We start from the raw sequence: 19,727 nt of genomic DNA on the forward strand, positions 1-19,727 counted from the left end.
CTCTGCCCACCCTCACCCCCCCCCCACAACCACTGATCTTTTTATTGTCTCCATAGTTTCGCCTTTTCGAGAATGTCATATATTTGGAATCCTACAGCATGTAGACTTCTCAGATTAGCTTCTTTCAGTTAGTAATATGCATTTGAGATTCCTCCATAGCCTTTTCATGGCTTAATAGCTCATTTATTTTTAGCGCTGAATAATATTCCATTATCTGGATGTGCCACAATTCATTTACCCATTCACTTCCTGAAGGACATCTTGGTTGCTTCCAAGTTTTGGCAATAGATTATAAAATGTAATTTTTTTCTTCGTTCATGATGGAAAATGTTTAATAGCTACTGAGGCGAGTAGTGTTTTCACTTCTCTTTTCCGGATGTGGAAACTGAGACTCAGAGAAATTGAGTTCCTTGCCCATCATCACACAGCTAGTGTGTGGCCAAGTGAGGCTTTGGGCCCTGGTCGTCTGCCAGAAGTCCATGAATTTAAACCATCTACACAACTCTCGCTCCTTCAAGCCACTGCCAGGCCATTTAGCAAAACTACTTTGGGCCCCCACTCCCTGTGGGGTCGGGAAGATCAGATCTCTGCTTCTGGAAGAAGTAAGACAGTTAACAGCAATGAAAAAAAAAAAGGGAGAGGAAGAGCAGGCATCAGCTTTGGCATAGTGAAGACCAGCCCAGATTTCACGTTTATTGACTTTGCCGGAAGCACGCTGAGCATCTAAAGTCGTTTTCCTTTCTGAGTGAATGAGAAGCAGCAAGAAGAGGCCTGGGGAACGCATGTGGCGGACTGCTGGCGTTTAGGCATTTCTGGTACACCTTGCAAGTGAGGGGGGGTGGTCCCAGCTCTCATCCGGGGAGCTTTTCTGACATGCGCAGTTTGTCAGGAGCCTCAAGTGAAGACCTTGGACCGGCTGGTCCCGATTTGGAAAGACAAAATGATGAAAACGTGAGAGACAGAGTCCTGGGTGGAGGGAGTAATAATGTGTTCACGTTTCAGAAGAATTTGCCGACAGAGTTAGTCCCTTGCTTAAGGAGATCTCCGTATTCATTTACTTCTCAGCAAATGAAAAAGTGACTTGAAATATTTGCCACAGAGACTTTTAAGGGGTAGGAAAGGAGATGAAGAATGTGGAGCCAAACCCTGGAGAGCTTCTGCCCCTTTCATATCAAGAAGAAATGAGGAGGGGGTCTGCCGAGTGGTGCAGCGGTTAAGTTTGCACTTCAGCTGCCCGGGGTTTGCTGGTTCCGATCCCGGGTGTGGAACTATGCACGGCTTATGAAGCCATGCTGTGGCAGGCGTCCCACATATAAAGTAGAGGAAGATGGGCACGGATGTTAGCTCAGGGCCAGTCTTCCTCAGCAAAAAGAGGAGGATTGATGGCAGATGTTAGCTCAGGGCTAATCTTCCTCAAAAAAAAAAAAAAAAAAAAAAAAAAGAAGAAATGAGGAGGATGCTTCTGTGGGATTCCACACCACCCCCCACAGCTTTTTCCACCACTGCACCCACTGAGTAAATGAGACACCCCCAGAAAACCCATGGCCAGGAAGGTAAGTGGGGTCAGAGTCACTTAGAGTCTCCTTAGAGGAAATGTGTTGAGATCTGCCGAGATTGAGGTTCCCACGCTGGCTGCACGTCGCACGGGGGGAGCTTTCAACAGTCCTGAGCCTGGGTCCAGGTGCAGGCTGGGCGGAGGACTTTTCAGCCTCCCCAGGTGACTCTGGCATGAGCCAGGGCAGGACCATCTGGCCTGGGGTTTTCCTTGGAGCAAGATGATAGTCAGCAGGCACCGCCCGTGTGCGTGGAGACCAGCAGGGCCACGTGGTCCTTCCATCCTTGTGAGCTTGACCTCAACCTCTCTGAGCATTGTTTTCTGATCTTAAAGTTGTTTTAAAGGATTTTAAAGGTTCTTTGCAGCCCTAAAGGTGGATAATTTTGCCTTTTCCTTCCGTGTGTGAGTGTGTGGTCAGTAAAGGCACTTTATCACAAATGTCTCTCAGAACCCCGTCTCCGAGGTGACCTCTTTGTTGGCTTTTTTATTTTTAACCAACCCTTATATTGCACACACTATGTTCCAACTTTTTTATAAGTGAACACCTTTAATCTTCCTAACAGTCGTATGAGGCCCATTTCTCAAGATTTCCTTCACTGTGCTTTTTCCCATTTATCCTTGGTCCTGAATGGACAAGCTTGAGAGTATGTGTGACCTTGTTGGACTGAATTAGGGGCAGGGATTGGCCATTGAATTGTGTTTATCATATCTTACCCGCCTGTAAAGAGATTGCTTTTCAGAACAAGGAGGAAACGAAAGCCTTCGATGGGTGTTCCCTTTGAGCAGGTGTGCTTGCACAAACATGCACATACATCGTCAGTGAGGAGTGGCCCTTGGCTTACAAAGCTGCCCTTGAGATAAGCCCATCAGATAGAGATGTTGAAGTAGAGATGGAAGAGTAGGGGTGGGTAGGAGTTGTCTGGCCCCCCCCCCCCCACCCCATCCCTCTCTCTTGAGGCCCTCTGGAGGACTATAATTCACATCTGGACCTAGGGTGCTGAAGAGCAACCCAAAGCAGGCCAGGCTGCTGCCTTTGGGAATTGGGGTCAATGGCTGCCTCTCCTAGACGCCACCATTGGTGGGCATGGGACCCCTCAGCCTCTCAGTCAGGAGCTGAACCCCGAGGGGAGACGAGGATCTCTTATGTCCATGAGGTGCTGGAATCCTCGTGGCCCTAACTTCCCTCAGAAGAGCCCGGCATATGAGTGGGACACATTCAGCCATGTCAGCCCCACAAAGTATCCAACTCGGTGAACACGCTTCAGAGACAGAGAAACAGCCACATCTGCAGGTCTCTTCTTTCCCTTTTTGTAACCTCTTACTGGTCTTCCTCTAAGTAGGGGCCTCCGGGGAACAGAAACTAGCTTTGCAGAAAGCCTCAGGCTTGTGTCCTTCTCTTCTTCCTGAACTCTCTGGGTCCAAGTGCCCCAGCCAGCAAATTCCTCCTGGCACATTTATTATGCATTTAGCTTTACAGAAAGGTGACTCCTGCGATTGTAGGAGCACACAGCAGCCCCTGTGTAACTGGAGGAGACTTCCACTTTAAGGGGAAAATCTATCGCTTCTTTACACAGCGTTGCTGGAACCTGGGGGTGTGAGAAAGCCCCGAGGGGATCTGGAACCAGGGCTGCAGAGATGTGGGAAGCTTTTCAATGATTCAGTTCAAGAATCTTTTTCAGATAAGGTTAATTTTTTCTATTTATAAAAGTAATTTTTTAAAGTAACACATCCTCTGTGTACAGTTGGAAACATACGGAAAGTTTAAAGGAAGGAATGAAAATCTCTAACGATCCTATGGTCAAAAAGTAGCCTGTGAGATAACATTTTGTTGTGTTTCCAATATTGTCTGCATGATGCTGCATAGATGGTGCTGAATTTCACCACTTTCACTTAACGGAATATGGCAAACACAGCTGTTTTTACAAATTCTTCATTAGCGTGGGTTTCGTGGGCCCGTATTAGTCCATCACAGACTGTGCAATAGCTTACTTAGCCATTCCCTTACCATTGGGCATTTAGGCTATTTTCCATTTTCTCTTACATAAGTAATAAAGAGCTTTGTAACCAGTCTTTGTCTGCATTTCTAAAGTTATTCTTAGGAAATGCTAAATCAGCATTTTCAAGGCTCTCCATGTATATTGCCAAATCCTTTTGCAGAAACCTTGTACCAATTTATATTCCCACAAGGTGGGCAGAAACATGCCCTTTTCCTTATACTCCTGCCAGCACTGTCGCCTATAATTTTTACTAATTTGATAAGTGAAAAGTTGTGTCTCATGTAAGTTCGTAATTCTTCGAGTACGGCATCCTGTGTTAGTTTGTGCAGGAAGTTTGGCTGTGAGGGAGACTTTTATTTTAGCTAAGGAAACTGATTTCTTGCAAGTTCATACATTGGCCAAGATTCTGGAACATTCATGTTGGCAACAAATGTTTATTGAGGGCTAACTGGGTGCTAATCTCTGAGATAGATGCTAAGGTTACAGAAATGGACTCCCAGTGTCTGCCTGCAGGGGTCCCAGGACAAAGCAGGATGGAGGGCTCAGTGGCTGGAAGGTTGTGGTACTGATAGCAGCTGAGATAGGTAACCACACTCACAGGAGCCCAGAGAAAGGAGCACTCAGCACAGGGTATGTGTGTGTATCTAACTGTAGGAAGAACACCAAGGGTTTCTTTATAGGGAGAGATTAAATTTTGGAATAGGACATTAAGGAATATTGTTTTGCTTATACACCTTAAAAATAGAAAAACAATTTTTGGTTTGAGATAGTTTAACTGTGTGGTGTAGTGAGAAATATATATCTGGTCTTTGTCCCCAGTTCCTGGCACAGCTCCTAAAACCCTTGGAATTTCCTGAGTGATAGGAGCGCTTTTTGTTATGAATAACAGGCCCCCTTCAATCATACCTGAGTTTATGCTAATGAAGTGAGTGGCTGGAGGGCGGGGGTAGGTAGCATGGGGAGGGAGGTTGGTCACCAGAAAGACCAAGGCTTGGTCACCAGAAAGACAAAGCCGTGATTAGAGGGTTGGAACTTTTAGCCCCGCCCCAGACCTCCAGGGAGGAAGGAGGGGCTAGAGGTTGAGTTCAATTACCAATGGCCAAGATTTCATCAATCACATGCCTAAGTAACGCAATCACCATAAAAACCTCTGATGATGGGGTTTGGAGAGCTCCCAGGTTGGTGAGCACCTTGAGGTGCTGGGAGAGTGGTGCACCTCAGGGAGAGGGCATGGAAGTTCTGGAACCTCCCCCATATGCTTCCCTGTGCATCTCTTCCATTTGCCTCTTCCTGAGTTGTATCCTTTATAATGAACTGGTCATCGTAAAGTCCTTTTCAAGTCCTGTGAGCTCTTCTGGCAAAATATCAAACCTGAGGAGGGGGTCATGGGAACCCTGCATTTATAGCTGTTTCGTCAGAAGTTCGGGAGACCTGAGACTGGCATCTGAGTGGGGGCAGTCTTGTGGGACTGAGCCCTTAACCTCTGGCTAGCTCTGAGCAGTCAGTGTCAGAAATGCCTTCACTTCTTGGACAGCAGTTGGTGTCAGAGAATTGCAGAACTGTGTTGGAAAAGATGCCGTGTATTTGGTATCAGAAAGAATCTGAGAAACTTTCTAGACTAAAATGATTTTAAAAATGTGTTATTGGGTTTATCATGCTTCTTATAAAAAATACAGCAAAAAAGGGAAAAAGAAGAAAATAGAAATTTATAAAGAAACAAATAATACTGTTTAAACTTGAGGAACCTTAAAAATACATTGCTATAAATATACACAAGTAGCTATATATACAGCTATTTTTTGTAAATGAAATCATCCTACATGTGGTATATATAGATGTGCTTTTTGCACGCAGCATCATCTTGAACATTATTCATTGTTAAGAAATAGAGTTTCCCATCTCCTTCCTAATGCCCAAACTGTGAGCATCGTATACACATCCCACCTGTATTCCGTTAGTCTCTAGGAGATGACTTTCCGAGCTTATTGTAATCTTGTAGGGTCATTGATACCAAACTGGAAAAATTGCTAAGGATTTCTAAATAACAATTGTGTTTATTTACTTATTCATTCCCTCGGTTTATCTCAACATAGCTTAAAATTGCTTCTAACAAGTGTATGTCTGACACAATATAGTGAACTTATGAGTAGCAATTAGAAATTCAGGAGCAGGAAAAGGGGCAGCCCTGACCTTGTGACTGAGATTCAGGGGGTGAAAGAGTGGGGGTGGTGCACGAGAGCAGGGCCTGAGGACAGGTGCCAAGGCTCTGGGGCTGTCGGTCTGATGAGGATTGCCGATCTGACTGTGCTCTTTAGGGTAAGTTCACTCACAGCCCATTGCAAGAGCAGACCCTCAGGCTCCTATTGTCTGTCTCACCGTCTTATGCTCAGATGTCTTCTTGTCCTTCTATGGTTAGTTGGTGTTCAAGAGCTCACCTTGGCCTCCATTCTCACCTGGTGCTGTCCTCTCCCCGACCCCTTTTTCTCTCTCTTTCTCTCTACAGTCATGTGCCGCTTAACAGTGGGGCTACGTTCTGAGAAATGCATCATTAGGCGATTTCGTCGTTGTGCGAACATCATAGAGTGACTTACACAAACCTAGATGGTATAGCCTACTACACGCCTAGGCTGTATGGTACCAGTCGTATGGGACCACTGTCGTATATGTGGTCCATTGTTGACTGAAACATTGTTATGGGGTACATGACTGTGTAAAGATGGAATGTCTAGATATATAAACTCTCTCTATATCTATTTCCTCTTTCTAAATATATGTATGTAGGTGTATATGTGTGTATGTATGCATATAGCCATATGTACATATGCAAAAAAATGTATATATGACTATAACAGAGATATAGAACAAAATGGAATATATAGGTATAAATTTTCTTTGTATATATCTATTCCTTCTCTATAAATATGTGTATAGTCGTATGTATATATATATATGTGTGTGTGTGTATAGCCATATATATATATGTATATAACTATATAGAGAGAAAGGAAAGGAGGGAGATTCTTCTGTGCTGGTCATGATATTTTAAGTTTCATACTTGGAATTTTGTACTTGGCAAATGCCTATACGGACTCTAGTGATGGTCTCGAATAAACAGACGCCCTCATCTGTGTTCTGTGTGTTCTACAGCAACCCCCACCCTTATTTTACATCTTTCTCTGGGTGCTGCTTGTGATGGGAAATTATGTAGTCTTAATTCAGTGTTTATGAGATGTCTGCAAATTCAGTGAATTCTCAGGATTATTTCAGTGCTGAGCCCATTATCTACAGCTCTTTTCCTTTTCCCCCTGTCTTTCTCCCTTCCTTTTTTTTTTTTTTGAGGAAGATTAGCCCTGAGCTAACATCTGCTGCCAATCCTCCTCTTTTTTGCTAAGCAAGACTGGCCCTGAGCTAACATCCGTGCCCATCCTCCCCTACTTTTTATGTGGGACGCCTGCCATAGCATGGCTTGCAAAGTGGTGCTATGTCCACACCCTGGATCCCAACCGGGAACCCCGGGCTGCGGAAGCGGAACATGCGAACTTAACTGCTGTGCCACCAGGCAGGCCCCCTCTCTTCCTTTCCTTTCTTCCTCAGCCTCAAAAACTCCATGGCTTTATCCCTTTACGCAGTCACAGTGGCCTGGATTTTGCCAGGCTGCAGAGAGCCTACCCACCAGCAGGGGGAGCTGTAAGCTCTTCAAGTGGTTTTTGTGTATAGGGAAGACGACGGAATTTTGCGTGTCTAGTAGAATATAATGGAAAATTTAATTTCATACATGATTAACAGATTCATTTTCAATAACTTAAAATGTATTATTATTTTCCTCAAATAAAAATTAATAATTACATGTAAACTTAATTAGCTCAGTATTTTTTTTTTTTTACTGCAAATAATGCTTTAGACCAAAATGCTGCTGGCAATCATTAATATGGGTGACATTATTATATAAAGTGGTTAATATTTGAAGAAATAATTAGAGTTTGGCATCTGGGTGGCTTCAGACAATTCCTATGAATCCGGACAATTTGTTACTCTAAACTGGGTCCTGCCGTTGCCTAATAGTGTGAGAGAAGATTAAATCTGTTTTGTTAAGCTCGGAAACCTAACTGAACTTTTCAGACTCGCCTGCTTCATATCATAGTCCTAAGGCAGAATTTCCACACATATGTGGCTTTGAAAACTGAAACTCATCACCGCTTGTAAAAAGAAAGTGAACGGAGGTGCCTGGAGAGCTCGGGGTTCAGGCCTCGGGTGCTTGATGGGCTCACAGTCCTGTGGCCGCAGCGCCCTCGTGTGGTAAAATGCGTCCAGTCTTTTCGGCCGCCTCCAGGCCCGGGCCCCCCATCACCGGTCCCTTCCCGGCCCGGGACCTATATTATTGATCATACCCCATGGGAGGTCGCATGCCGCAGGAGCTGAGCCACCCGCGAAGGTTGTCTTGCAGTTTTGCTATTCGAACCACTTATTACCGTGCTGGTACTAAGTCCTGGCTGGGATATAGAGATCCCATTGGTTCCGTGCTGTGTCCTTGCCTCTTAGAATGGTTACATAGTTCATTCGTCAACTGGTTGGTTGGAACTGTAGTTTATTTCCACCCAGAAAGTTTCACAAATGATGGTTGGGAACCCAAGGCATCGACAGAGATCTTTTTAGCTCACTCAGTCTGTTAGCTGTGGTCATATCCTGTAGGAGATTTCTTAGTTGAGAAGACCCAGTTAGGTACCGGAGTACCTGTTGTGCGTTTGCTAAATCACCCCGATAGGCCCTTGGGGGCTAGTGTACCCCGGAAGTAGGACCGGAGCCTGACCGGAGCCTGGTCGTCAGCGGTGGGAAAGGAAATGCTGTGTGTTAGTCCCTTGCTGCCTGCTCCGCCCTGCCCCCTGCAGAAACAGACATGGTCCTCTCTCATGCCCAGCGAGGGGGGTCTGAAGTGACCAGGTGAGGGCAATAGACGCCTCATTTCCACACTCGGAGACTGGTTTCTCGCCAGATCCCTCAGACCCCATGGTCTTCAAAAACTGCTCTTGGGTTGAGATCAGGAAACAGTTTTTCAAGGGACATTTTTTTTACATCTGATTGGAAATACTGTTTTTGGTTATGCAGCTAGTAGTGGGGCCCCATCCCCCCAATGCCTCCCACCTCTCCTCCTGAGGCCTGGACAAAAGATTGTCCCGTGAAATTCAAACTTCATAGATGGCTTCCCTATCAACGAGAGGCCTGTAACATGCCCTCCTTACATATATGTATGTGTGTGTATATATATGAATTATATAAGTATGTACACAGCCGGTGCTCCTTGTCCACGGGTTTCGGAGCCTGCGGATATGGAGGGCTGACTGTATTCATTGTACTGCATAGTATGTAAGGGACTTGAGCATTCGCGGATTTTGGTATCCGCGGGGGTTCCCGGAACCGTCACCCGCGGATACCGAGGGGTGACTGTGCGTCTCCATAATGTGATCTGCATAACCTCCATATATATGTATGTATATATGTGTGTGTAGATAGATAGATATAGATATAGTTAAAAGCTGGGTGGTTAAAAGTCTCGTCTTCAGGATCAGAAAGATCTTCAAACCTAGCTGTTGTGACTAGGAGCAAATTTTCTCATCTCTCTCTGCCTGCAGTTCTTTGTGTAAAATGGGGATCATATCAGTACCTCCCTCAGAGTTGTGAGGATTGATCAAAGCCCTGTGGCAGACGTTGGCAGTGCCATTGTTCAAAGGTGGGAGAGCAAAACAGGGCCAGTAGCTGTGGCATGCCAGGACCCCGGGTCTGGCTGCCTCTGTGTGGAGGAAGAAGTGTTGAAGTGTGAATCTTATAACTGACTTCGCTTGGGTGATGTCCCACTCATCAAAGAAGGACCCGACTTTAACTTGGCTTCCATTGTAGCTTAACTATAAGGAAAAAGTGGGCTGGTCTTGCAAGCTATACATTTCTCGTTTGTTATATATCAATAAATCAACCCTCCAGTTAATTTGTGATTCTCATGGCAAACTGCCCCCGAGAGAAGGTCTGTTCCCGGTGTGCCGACAGAGTCAGGTTTCTGAGATTGTGAGTCAAGAAGTGGATCCTGGACTCACCGACACGCTGCCTCCCTTTGAGTCCTTTTGGGAGAGAGTTCTTGGCATCTTCTTGCTCTGCTTTATTCTGCTAGCTGCATAGTTACTCCCAGCCAAAGAATAAACTGCTTTAAAGACTAATGAAACCTTAATTCAAAAGATAACTTTGCCTTTTCTCCTAGGATACCTGGGATGAACTCCTAATTGGCAACGTAGAAATGAAAAAGGTTTTGGCTTGTTCCAGGTGAGGATTCTCTCGAGGCGGGACCTCTGGCGTGGCTCGCTCATTGGTTCTTAACTATCACCTAACCCTTGGTTATTGCATGACAGGTGCATTTTGACCACCGTAGACCCGGACACTGGAGTGATAGACAGGAAGGAGCCACTGGAAACCCTGAAGAGGTAGAACGTCAATGTGTTTCTAATATTATCCCCATCCTGTGGGTGTAGGTGTTCTCTCGAGCACCTTCCACTTTGCCTTCTGGTTGGTCTGTGTCTGTTAGTTCATGTGAGTACTTGTTGCTTCCTTTTTTTTTGGATGGATTTTCTATTGCTTTTGACCAAATTTTAATTGTATAATACTACGTTTTGAAATTTTCATCTCTCTCATATCAATTTTTAATAACATTTACGTGTGTATTTCCATATTAAGACATCAAATACTTTATTTTTATTGCAACTCAGATTCCTTTATTAGAATCCGTATCAAGGAATATGAGAGTCATTGAGGTTGTATAATGAAATGTTAGAAAAATTGGAGTGTAATGAATTGTCAGAGTTTGTTTATCCAGGAGCTGCTTTTATGTCATGTTTATTTAAAGAATTTTGGCTGACTTTAGTTCTCAAGATAGAATGTGTTTTTTATTATTTATTTATTTTTATTTTTTATTTTATTCATTTATTTATTTTTTGAGGAAGATTGGCCCTGAGCTAACATCTCTGCCCGTCTTCCTTTATTTTATTTGTGGACGCCTGCCACAGCATGGCTTAATAAGTGATGCGTAGATGTGCACCTGGGCTGCAAACTCGTGAATCCAGGCAGCCGAAGCAGAGCGTGCGAACTTAACTGCTACACCACCGGGCTGGCCCCTAGAATGTGTTTTTAAATCTAAGTTAACATTTTTTGGGAGGTGTATCCTATTTTATTTCCCTTTCCTCTATTTGGTTTTTGTTTTGAATGGGTTTAAGTTAGAAAAGAGGTTATTTCTTGAAGCCTTTAGATTTACAATTCTGTTTTGTTTTTTGATTTTTAAGATGCAGTAAATTTTTTTTTTCTTTAGACAAGCGTTTTGAAAAAATTAACTTCAGCAATAGTCCAGCCCCGCTGTGAACTGCATCTCTGTCTTCGTCTTTGTTCACCAAAGAACCCCAGTTTGGGGCTTATAAACGCGGAGAGGTGGAAAGCATATGCTTACCCACATTAAACAGAAGGTTTTAGGGTTCAGGGTGTTTCCGTTTTGAGACTGCATGAGCACTTGTTTCAATGTGTCGTGAAGTTGGAGATACACATGTAGACAGAGTATTTATTTTAAGTAACACGTATAAGTTTTTCTCTTTTTGACCTCCAACTGAAGCCATGGAAAAATTTTTTAGACTCTCAGGGTGCGTCTAGAAAAACCAGGATTATTTGCAGTTTGACCAATTGCTCACAGACTGCTGTCAATATTGTAGAAAAGGCTCGCTATTTCTGTATAGATAACCTGAGAGTGAAGACTTGAATTCTATCGAGAGCATTTAAATTATTTCTTTTTTGTGCCTAATGATGGACTTTTGCTTCTTTCAGCTACCGCCTGTGTGATCCTTCTGAGAAGGAAATACACAAGTCGTCCCCCCTTTTTGGGATCTATTATTCGGTGGAAAAAACTGGAAGCCTGAAAGTGGGTGACCCCGTGTATCGGATGGTAGAGTGACGGATCCACTATGCTGATGTGGTAAAAGGTCAGCTTTGCTTCTGGAATGCTGCGCCTTGAAGTTACTGTCACATTTTCTTGTGTTGAGATGTTTTTATGCTTTGTTGCTTTAACTCTTGGGAGAATGAGCAGTTTGTGTTCTAATCTTCAGAGCTGGAAAATGCCCTTTGTTTTTATTCCTCTCAGTAATCTGTATTCTTCCAGCTTTCTCCATCCCACTTTCCCATCCAATTATAGAATGCTGATGCAGGAGCCTCAGCAGAAAGACAAGTTTATGTTCCCAGCTCATTAGGGAAGATCTTTAAGGAATAAGGAAATGATGGTGAGCCATTCTCAAGAGTTCTTTCTTTAGTTTTTCTGTCTCTGATGGAAAAGGGAAGCAGAAATGTTTAAATTATTCAAAATCAACTTGAGGAAAAAAGTTGAATCAAATGCTTTTCATCAAATGTCCTTTTTAAATATGATTTAAGGTTTGGAAAAAAAAGATCAGGGCATCAAGGTGCCTGAATTCTGAATTACAAGGTAGAAAATAATGCTCTCACCTTGATTCCATCAGGCCAAATAAAACCCTGAGTCCTGGAGCGGAATGCCTAACCCCCAAATTATAGGAATGAGAAAGTCAGTCGGAAGACCTCAAATCGAGGTTTTTGAGTAACTCTTCTCATAAAACCCATAACCCAGTTCTTAAAGTCACCTCATTTCCAAAACATTTGACCATCCTTCTCTCTAATTCTGGCCTGACCTTCTCACGATCTTGCCTTCTCATCCTTCAGGACAGCATGGTTCAGAGAGTCTGGACCTAGCATTAGATATACTTGGGTTTGTCATCCTGGCAGCTCCATTCCCTAACTTGGTTATTTCACTCCTCTAAGACTCATTGTCTTCTCTGCCAAGTGGAAATAATAATAGTATTCAAAACAATCAATAAAAGTTATTTTTTTTTTTGAGGAAGATTGGCCCTGAGCTAACATCTGCCACCAGTCCTCCTCTTTTTCCTGAGGTAGACTGGCCCTGAGCTAACATCTGTGTCCATCTTCCTCTGCTTTATATGTGGGAGGCCTTCCACAGCATGGCTTGACAAGTGGTGGGTAGGTCCACACCCGGGATCTGAACTGGTGAACCCCAGGACACCAAAGAAGAGTGTGTGAACTTAACCACTGTGCCACTGGGCCGACCTCCAGTAAAAGTTATTTTGAGGATTAGTTCATATAAAGTTGCAGCATTGCAACGAAATATAGGATGTGCTCAATAAATATCAGCAATGAGTTTTAGTGTCATCATTGCAACAACTACCCCATGTAGTGCCCAGTCTTAGATGCCATAGTGGATATAAAGATGAGACTGGCTTTCCCCTTGAGATGGGCAAAAAGGAAAGAATCTTCTGTTGGCTACCTGTTATGATTAGGCATTTCCATAACCAAAACTATATTTCATCAGTTCTAAGATCCCTATTTTTACCATATTTTAACATCTCTGAAATCAGCAAGCTTCTTATAACATTCAGGATGCCCTTTTGAAAAATCTTAGTGATGCATAAAATAGTGGTATATTTTAGGATTGATGTGTCTTGGATTTGATGAAGTGCGGTACGCATTAGAGAGAAAATTTGGAAGTTCTTAAGTGTCTACCATTTCTTAAAGCCCCATCTGGGGAAAGTGGACCCAAGCTTGAGCCATCTGGCTTGAGTGAGACTGATCCTGTGTTCCTGTGATTTAGGCCACAATTGACTGGACCCAGATCAGTGCGTGAGCCAAGCTCTTTCATATGTTGTCTGCATTTGAGGGCGCCCAGTGGCCTCTGAGATACCTTAACAAATGGGTGTCCTCTGTATTGCTTGTTCTCAAATCTACTCCGTTGGATCCTGTTTTGCAATGGATGTAGGCAAGGAGCATCTGTGGTTCACTCGGACTCAGGATTCATTGCTTCCCAGGAGTCTTTGTGCATTGAAGAGCCTAAGTGTTACCTTTTGTAATCCTAGTAGGGTCTCTGTGAGATAGATGTGGTAATCAGCATTTTCAAGGACAAGGAAAAAAGGCTCAGATAGGAGCTGATAAGAGGTAGAGCTAAGAGGCTCTTTGCACAACCTTATGCCATGCATTTGTATGTGTAAAAAGATAACTGTAACTCAGGAGAGATGCAGTGCTTCATGGGTTCAGAGGAGAAACAAATTCTTTCTGGGAAGGGTGATAGAGGAAAGCTTGAGAGTGGACATGGAACCTGAACTTGTGGAGGAAGGAAAGTCAAGAGAGTGCGCCAGGAGTCTAATGTGATAGAAGCTCCTAGGATGGCCAACCTACTACAGGGACCTAGGGGGACAGGGACTGGAGCAGGGGTGAGGAGAGATGAGGATGGAGAGGAGGGGTGAAGCCACGTGCTGTAGGTTCTTGTCAGTTAGTTTGCCGGAGAAGGTAGCTGTGGGACATGTTTAGCCCAAATCACGGTCAAAACCGTGCTTTTGGGAGATTGTCTGAGCCAGGTGTGGGATGGAGCGGAGTGGGGTGACAGGAGGGGGGAGGGGCCAGGCTGGGGTGACAGCATGTGATTTAAGCAGAGTGGAAGCTGTGGGTGTGGAGAGGGAAGTGTGGCATGCTGCGGTCCTCAGTGTGGCATAGATGCTGTTTGCCATTTGGCCCCAAGCTCTCTTTCAGCTTCATTGTCCGCCACTTCCCACACACCCTGGGCACTTCTGCTTCTCCTCCCTGAGTGCCAGCCCCAGGAGTCCCACCGGTGGAACTTCGTGTCAAGTCTCCCTGCCCCACCCCCAGAAGCACCCAGAGGTTTCCTTTCTGGTGATGCATTTCTATTGGGCTTTAAAAATAACACCAGTGTTGGGGCTGGCCCCGTGGCTGAGTGATTAAGTTCGCGCACTCCACTGCAGGCAGCCCAGTGTTTCATTGGTTTGAATCCTGGGCGCGGACATGGCACTGCTCATCAGACCATGCTGAGGCAGCGTCCCACATGCCATAACTAGAAGGACCCACAACGAAGAATATACAACTATGTACTAGGGGGCTTTGGGGAGAAAAAGGGAAAAAAATAAAATCTTTAAAAAAAAAAATAACACCAGTGTTACTCATTTACTTTAAGTGTGAGCCCGCTACTGTTTCTGCATTCTGGGATATCTCCTTTATACGACAGGTGGATGAAAGCCTGTACAAAAAGTAGCAGTTAATGCTTGCACCAGGGTTCCTTCAGTTGTTTATTTATCCATTTAAAATTTAATTATATAAAAGTTTATCTGTTCCATTATAAATGGAATACATGTTCATCACAGCAGATTTAGAAAATACTGGAAAAGTAGAAGAAAGAAATCACTCATTATCCCTGTTTATAAATTTTATTCTGGTTGCTTTTTTGTTTGTTTAATGTAGCCAAGATCTGTATAATATATATTATATAATGATATATATATGTGATAATATATATAATTATATACAATTATAGATATATGTGATATCTATCTGATTTATATATAGTTTATTTCTATATAAGTCTATATAATTTATATAGATAGATATATCTGTATGCTATATATAATTTGCATATAGATATATCATGTCTATATTGATATATATACACAGATAAATATATCATATGCATACATATATCATATTATATATATATATACACAGAAGTATGTATCATAAGCACTTTCACAGCCCTTCAGTCTATTCAAATGTCATTTTTCTTTTTTTTTTAGTGAGGAAGATTGGCCCTGAACTAACATCTATTGCCAATCTTCCTCTTTTTGCTTGAGGAAGATTGTTGCTGAGCTAACATCTGTGCCAGTCTTCCTCTTTTGTATGTAGGATGCCACCACAGCATGGCTTGATAAGTGGTGTATAGGTCTGAGCCTGGGGGGATCTGAACCTGTGAACCTCAGGCCCCTGAAGTGGAGCATGCAAACTTAACCACTACGCCACCAGGCCGGCACCTCAAATGTCATTTTTGATGGCTTCATAATATTATATTGCATAAATATATGATACTTTTTAAACACCATTTTACAATATTTGACACTTGGACTATATCCAGTTTTGTTATAAATAATATAGTAGTATATATCTTTGTATGCAGAACATTTCAAAATTGTGTTTTTCTGTAAGTTAGATTCCTAAAGTGGAATTATTGACTCATGGGGTGTAGGCATATTTTTTAGTTGCCTGACCAATGGCTTTCAGAAGGGCTCTTCCCATTGGCACCCCAACATGGCACATGAGAGACATCCCTTGCTCTGGGCTGTCGCCAGAACGGGGGAATGACTCAGTCTTAAGGCTGCTTTTTTCTGTGAAGGTAATTTGGTGCAGGACATAGTTTATATTTCTTGCATTTTAACCTCAATAAGAGGCTGTTTTGTGGATGTTGGAATTGTTTATGACCAGTAGGAGAAATGACCAACTAATCAGAGATTCTTATCATTTATTCAGGTTTCAGCATCCTGGAGGTATTGATGAGGATTTTGACGACAGCAGCACCACCACCCCGGCGAGTCCTTATTACCAGGCTTTGACTGTCTTCATCCTGGAAATGAATCTCTATTTTTGACTTAAATAAATGATTGCCTATAAAATTATCTTGAATGTTACTATAGCTATTACACTTCTCCAGACCTTGACAATATTGATGAGTAAAGAAAGTTTAAAGGATCAGCTAAATAACTGCAAAATTAAAAAAAAAAAGGTTTACATTTTATCATCTGTCATTTCATGGAAAATAACAGGTTTCCTGACATACTTTTACATGTTAGCACAGTCACAAATTCCTGTTAGGTGGTCTTTACGTGGCTTTGGAGTCCTACCAACTTTTCACTCATGTGTTTTTGACTTGGCCATTATGGAAATCACGTTGTGTTTGAGTCTGGAAATTATTTTATAGACCTTGTTTTTATATTTGATCATGCCTCTGTTAAGCCATATAAAAGTAACTTGTTGCATGTAACTGCCAGATGCACCACCTGGGATTCCAACTGTGATAAAGGAGAGAATGGGATTTCAAAGAGAAGGAAATTTTGAGAGTAGGAGTGGGAGGAAGGAAGCGTGAACATATTTTTTTAATGTGCGAGTAATTTTTTTTGTAACAAAGAGAAATGAACTATTCTGGTATGACGAAACAAGAATTCTCATTCAAGTAATATGTGAATGAATTAACCCATTTACAATTTGTGGTTTCTTTACTACTAATAAATGTGAATCTCAATTATAGTTTTTCTCTGGTATTGATGAGTCGGCTTCCAGGGCTTTTCTCATTTTATATAAGAACTTCAGTCACTGTCATTCATTTTTCTTTACCGTTTGTGATTACTGAGCACAGGGCTTCCCTCCAGGGACACAATCGGACTCCACAAACATTACTTCCTGTCACTGGTGGGGAGCCGGGGGGCATCATGAACCACACAGATGGCTCATCTCAGGCCTGATGGCCAGTGACTGAAGAGACCGCCCAGCAGCCAGTGAGGAGCACCTATTCTTCCTTCTCCGTTTTCCTTTGCTGCGTCTGGGACTGAAACTGAAAGCAGGGGGCCAACTTGCTTTAACTACACTCAGTCAGTCATCTGTTTGCAAAAGTAGTCCGATAATGCATTCCTAAAACCCAGCCTGTAGATAACATCTCTGACGCCTGGGTCACCGTGGTAACCGGTGCTTGAGTTTTTTAGGAACTGGGGGTTGACTCCTTATCCAGTTCAGGCCAGTTAAGAGCACTCAGCTATCATCCGGGCCTGTGTGAATGACTGACAGGTGACCCTTTGACATCAGGGGGCTGAAAACTCCACCCTCAGATCATACTAATGCCATCATTCCATCATTTTGTGAACATGTGTCCTCTGAAGAGCCATGAGGTTTGACTACTACTATCAATTACCCCACTTCTCCTTACCTCCAATCATCGATTCCCACTTCAGACCACCCTGCCCCTCTACCCAGACATATTCCTAATCTCCATTTTCAGGGAGATGGTTTTGAGATTTGTTCTCCTATCTCCTCGCTTGGCTTCCTTGTGAATAAACTCTTTCTCTGCTGCAAATTTATCATCTTGATTGGTGTACCATGCAGTGGGCAAAATGAGCCTGGTTTAACCACAAAATTAGCTTCCATTCCCAGCACCCTGTGAGGTAAAAGTGTTGTTAGCTATAGGCATAAGTACATTTTGGAAATGACGAAATTGAAAAATTATACTAACTTTAAAATCAACCATTAAAATAGAGAATCACATTTTTCCTTTTAAATTTCTGAGGAGAAATGAGGGAGAGAGATCAACAGAAGTACACAAAATTTAGTGCCCTCGAGCAGTCTTTTCTGTGGAGAATGTGGAGCTCAAGTTTTGCGTTGTGCTGAGATGTCTTGCTCTTCACTCTCTTCCCCCATGGCACACGGCACCATCAGTCACCTTTTCTTCTGGGGAAGCTGGGTTTACTCCAAGCCCCTTCTCCCTCCAGCTCATTCCAGGAAGAGGTGAGATCATTATCTACCCCAACAGCTGAAGCAACACTGACCTCTGGACTCTGAACACAATTCCTGGATTCACAGGAATGGGAAGAGGGTTGGAACCCTGGGGTTGGAAGAGAAAAGAACAAGACAGATATAATCTGTTTGGGCCCAAATATTTACAGTGGAAACAATGTTCAAGGACAGATCTTTCCTGAGCACTGAAGGGCCCTGAAGTGTGTTACCAGCCGGACAAAGGGGATTCACTCCCCTCTGGGGACTCTCCCTTCTCTGGTACAAGACACCCTCCATCCGTGTGGACAATTCTGGTGGGGTCTTGAATTGTAGCATCCTGGCCCATGTACCTAGCTGGACCTGATAACGACTCTCTCCTTGACCAAGCTTTAGTCTGGCTCCTCTGGGCCCTCGTCTTGACTTGGACTCTACCTTGCCCTGTCCTTGTCACACCTGCATAATCCAGTTTGGCAAGAATCCTGCTAAGTCATTTCAGAGAGAATCCATACCCTGATAACTGATTGCTGACGAAGTTTTTCATCCCCTGCCTTTGACACAGAAGACCTTGACCTGCCTTCAGCAAGAATCTGTTAAGTCAGCTTAGCAAGCATCCTCCTACCCTTGATGTCTCCTCTTAGTAACTTTTCTATCCACTTGACCCCCTCACTCTGCTCCTGGGCTATAAATCTCCACTTGTCTTAGCTGTATTCAGAGTTGAGCCCTATTGTAATACCTCTATTACAATAGTCTTTTCTTTTAATTGGCATATAACATTGTATTAATTTAAGGTGTGCCACATAATGATTTGATATATGAATATATTCTGAAATGATTAACACAATAAATTAACATCCATCACTTCACGCAGTTACAATTTTTTTCTTGTGGTGAGAATTTTTAAGATCTAATCTCTTAGCAACTTTTAAATACACAACACAGTATTGTTACCTCTTGTCGCCCTGCTGTACATTACATCCCCGGATTTTATTCATCTTATAACCAGGAGATTTTACTTACTAACCACCTTCACCTGTTTTGCCCACTTCTCATGCCCCTGCCTTTAGCAACCACCAATCTGTTCTCTATATCTATGAATTTGGATTTTTTAGATTATACATATAAGTGAGATCATATGGTATTTATCTTTCTCTGTCTGACTCATTTCGCTTAGCGTAATGCCCTCAAGGTCCATCCGTGTTGTTACAAATGGTCAAATTTCCTTCTTTTTTATGGCTGAGTAGTAGTCCATTGTATACATATACCGCATTTTTCTTTTCATTCATCCATGGACACTTAGATTGTTTCCCTATCTTGGCCATTGTAAATAATGCTGCTTTGAACATGGGGGTGCAGGTATCTCTTTGACTTAGGCTTTTTATTTCCTTTGGATAAATACCCAGAAGTGGAATTGCTGGATCATACGGTAGTTCTATTTTTAATTTTTGAGTAACCTCCATGCTGTTTTCCATAGTGGCTGCACCAATTTATATTCCCACCAACAGTGCATGAAGGTTCACTTTTCTCCACATCCTGGCCAACATTTGTTATCGCTTGTCTTTTTGCTAATAGCCATTCTAACAGATGTGAGGTTAGATTGTGGCTTTAATTTGTGTTTCCCTGATGATTAGTGATGCTGAGCACCATTTCATGTACCTGTTGACCATTTGTATGTCTTCTTTGGAAAATGTCTATTTAGTTCCTCTGCCCATTTTTAAATCAGATTTTTTTCTTTTGTTATTGAGTTGTGGGAGTTCTTTATATATTTT

General features: G+C 42.9%; 1 protein-coding gene across 1 annotated transcript in view; it reads left to right on the forward strand.

Annotated features, from left to right (window-relative positions):
* MTARC2 (mitochondrial amidoxime reducing component 2) overlaps nucleotides 1-16,725 on the forward strand; it is a 35,674-nt gene extending 18,949 nt beyond the window's left edge. The window contains exons 5-8 of the mRNA XM_008529230.2: nucleotides 9,797-9,858; nucleotides 9,945-10,016; nucleotides 11,398-11,552; nucleotides 15,952-16,725. Of these exons, the coding sequence (XP_008527452.2) occupies nucleotides 9,797-9,858; nucleotides 9,945-10,016; nucleotides 11,398-11,524 (261 nt within the window). The 3' untranslated portion in view covers nucleotides 11,525-11,552; nucleotides 15,952-16,725. The remainder of the gene's footprint in view (nucleotides 1-9,796; nucleotides 9,859-9,944; nucleotides 10,017-11,397; nucleotides 11,553-15,951) is intronic.
* Nucleotides 16,726-19,727: the final 3,002 nt, after the last annotated feature.

The sequence above is a fragment of the Equus przewalskii genome, chromosome 31 (genome assembly GCF_037783145.1).
Source record: "Equus przewalskii isolate Varuska chromosome 31, EquPr2, whole genome shotgun sequence".
NCBI classification, from domain to species: Eukaryota; Metazoa; Chordata; class Mammalia; order Perissodactyla; family Equidae; genus Equus; species Equus przewalskii.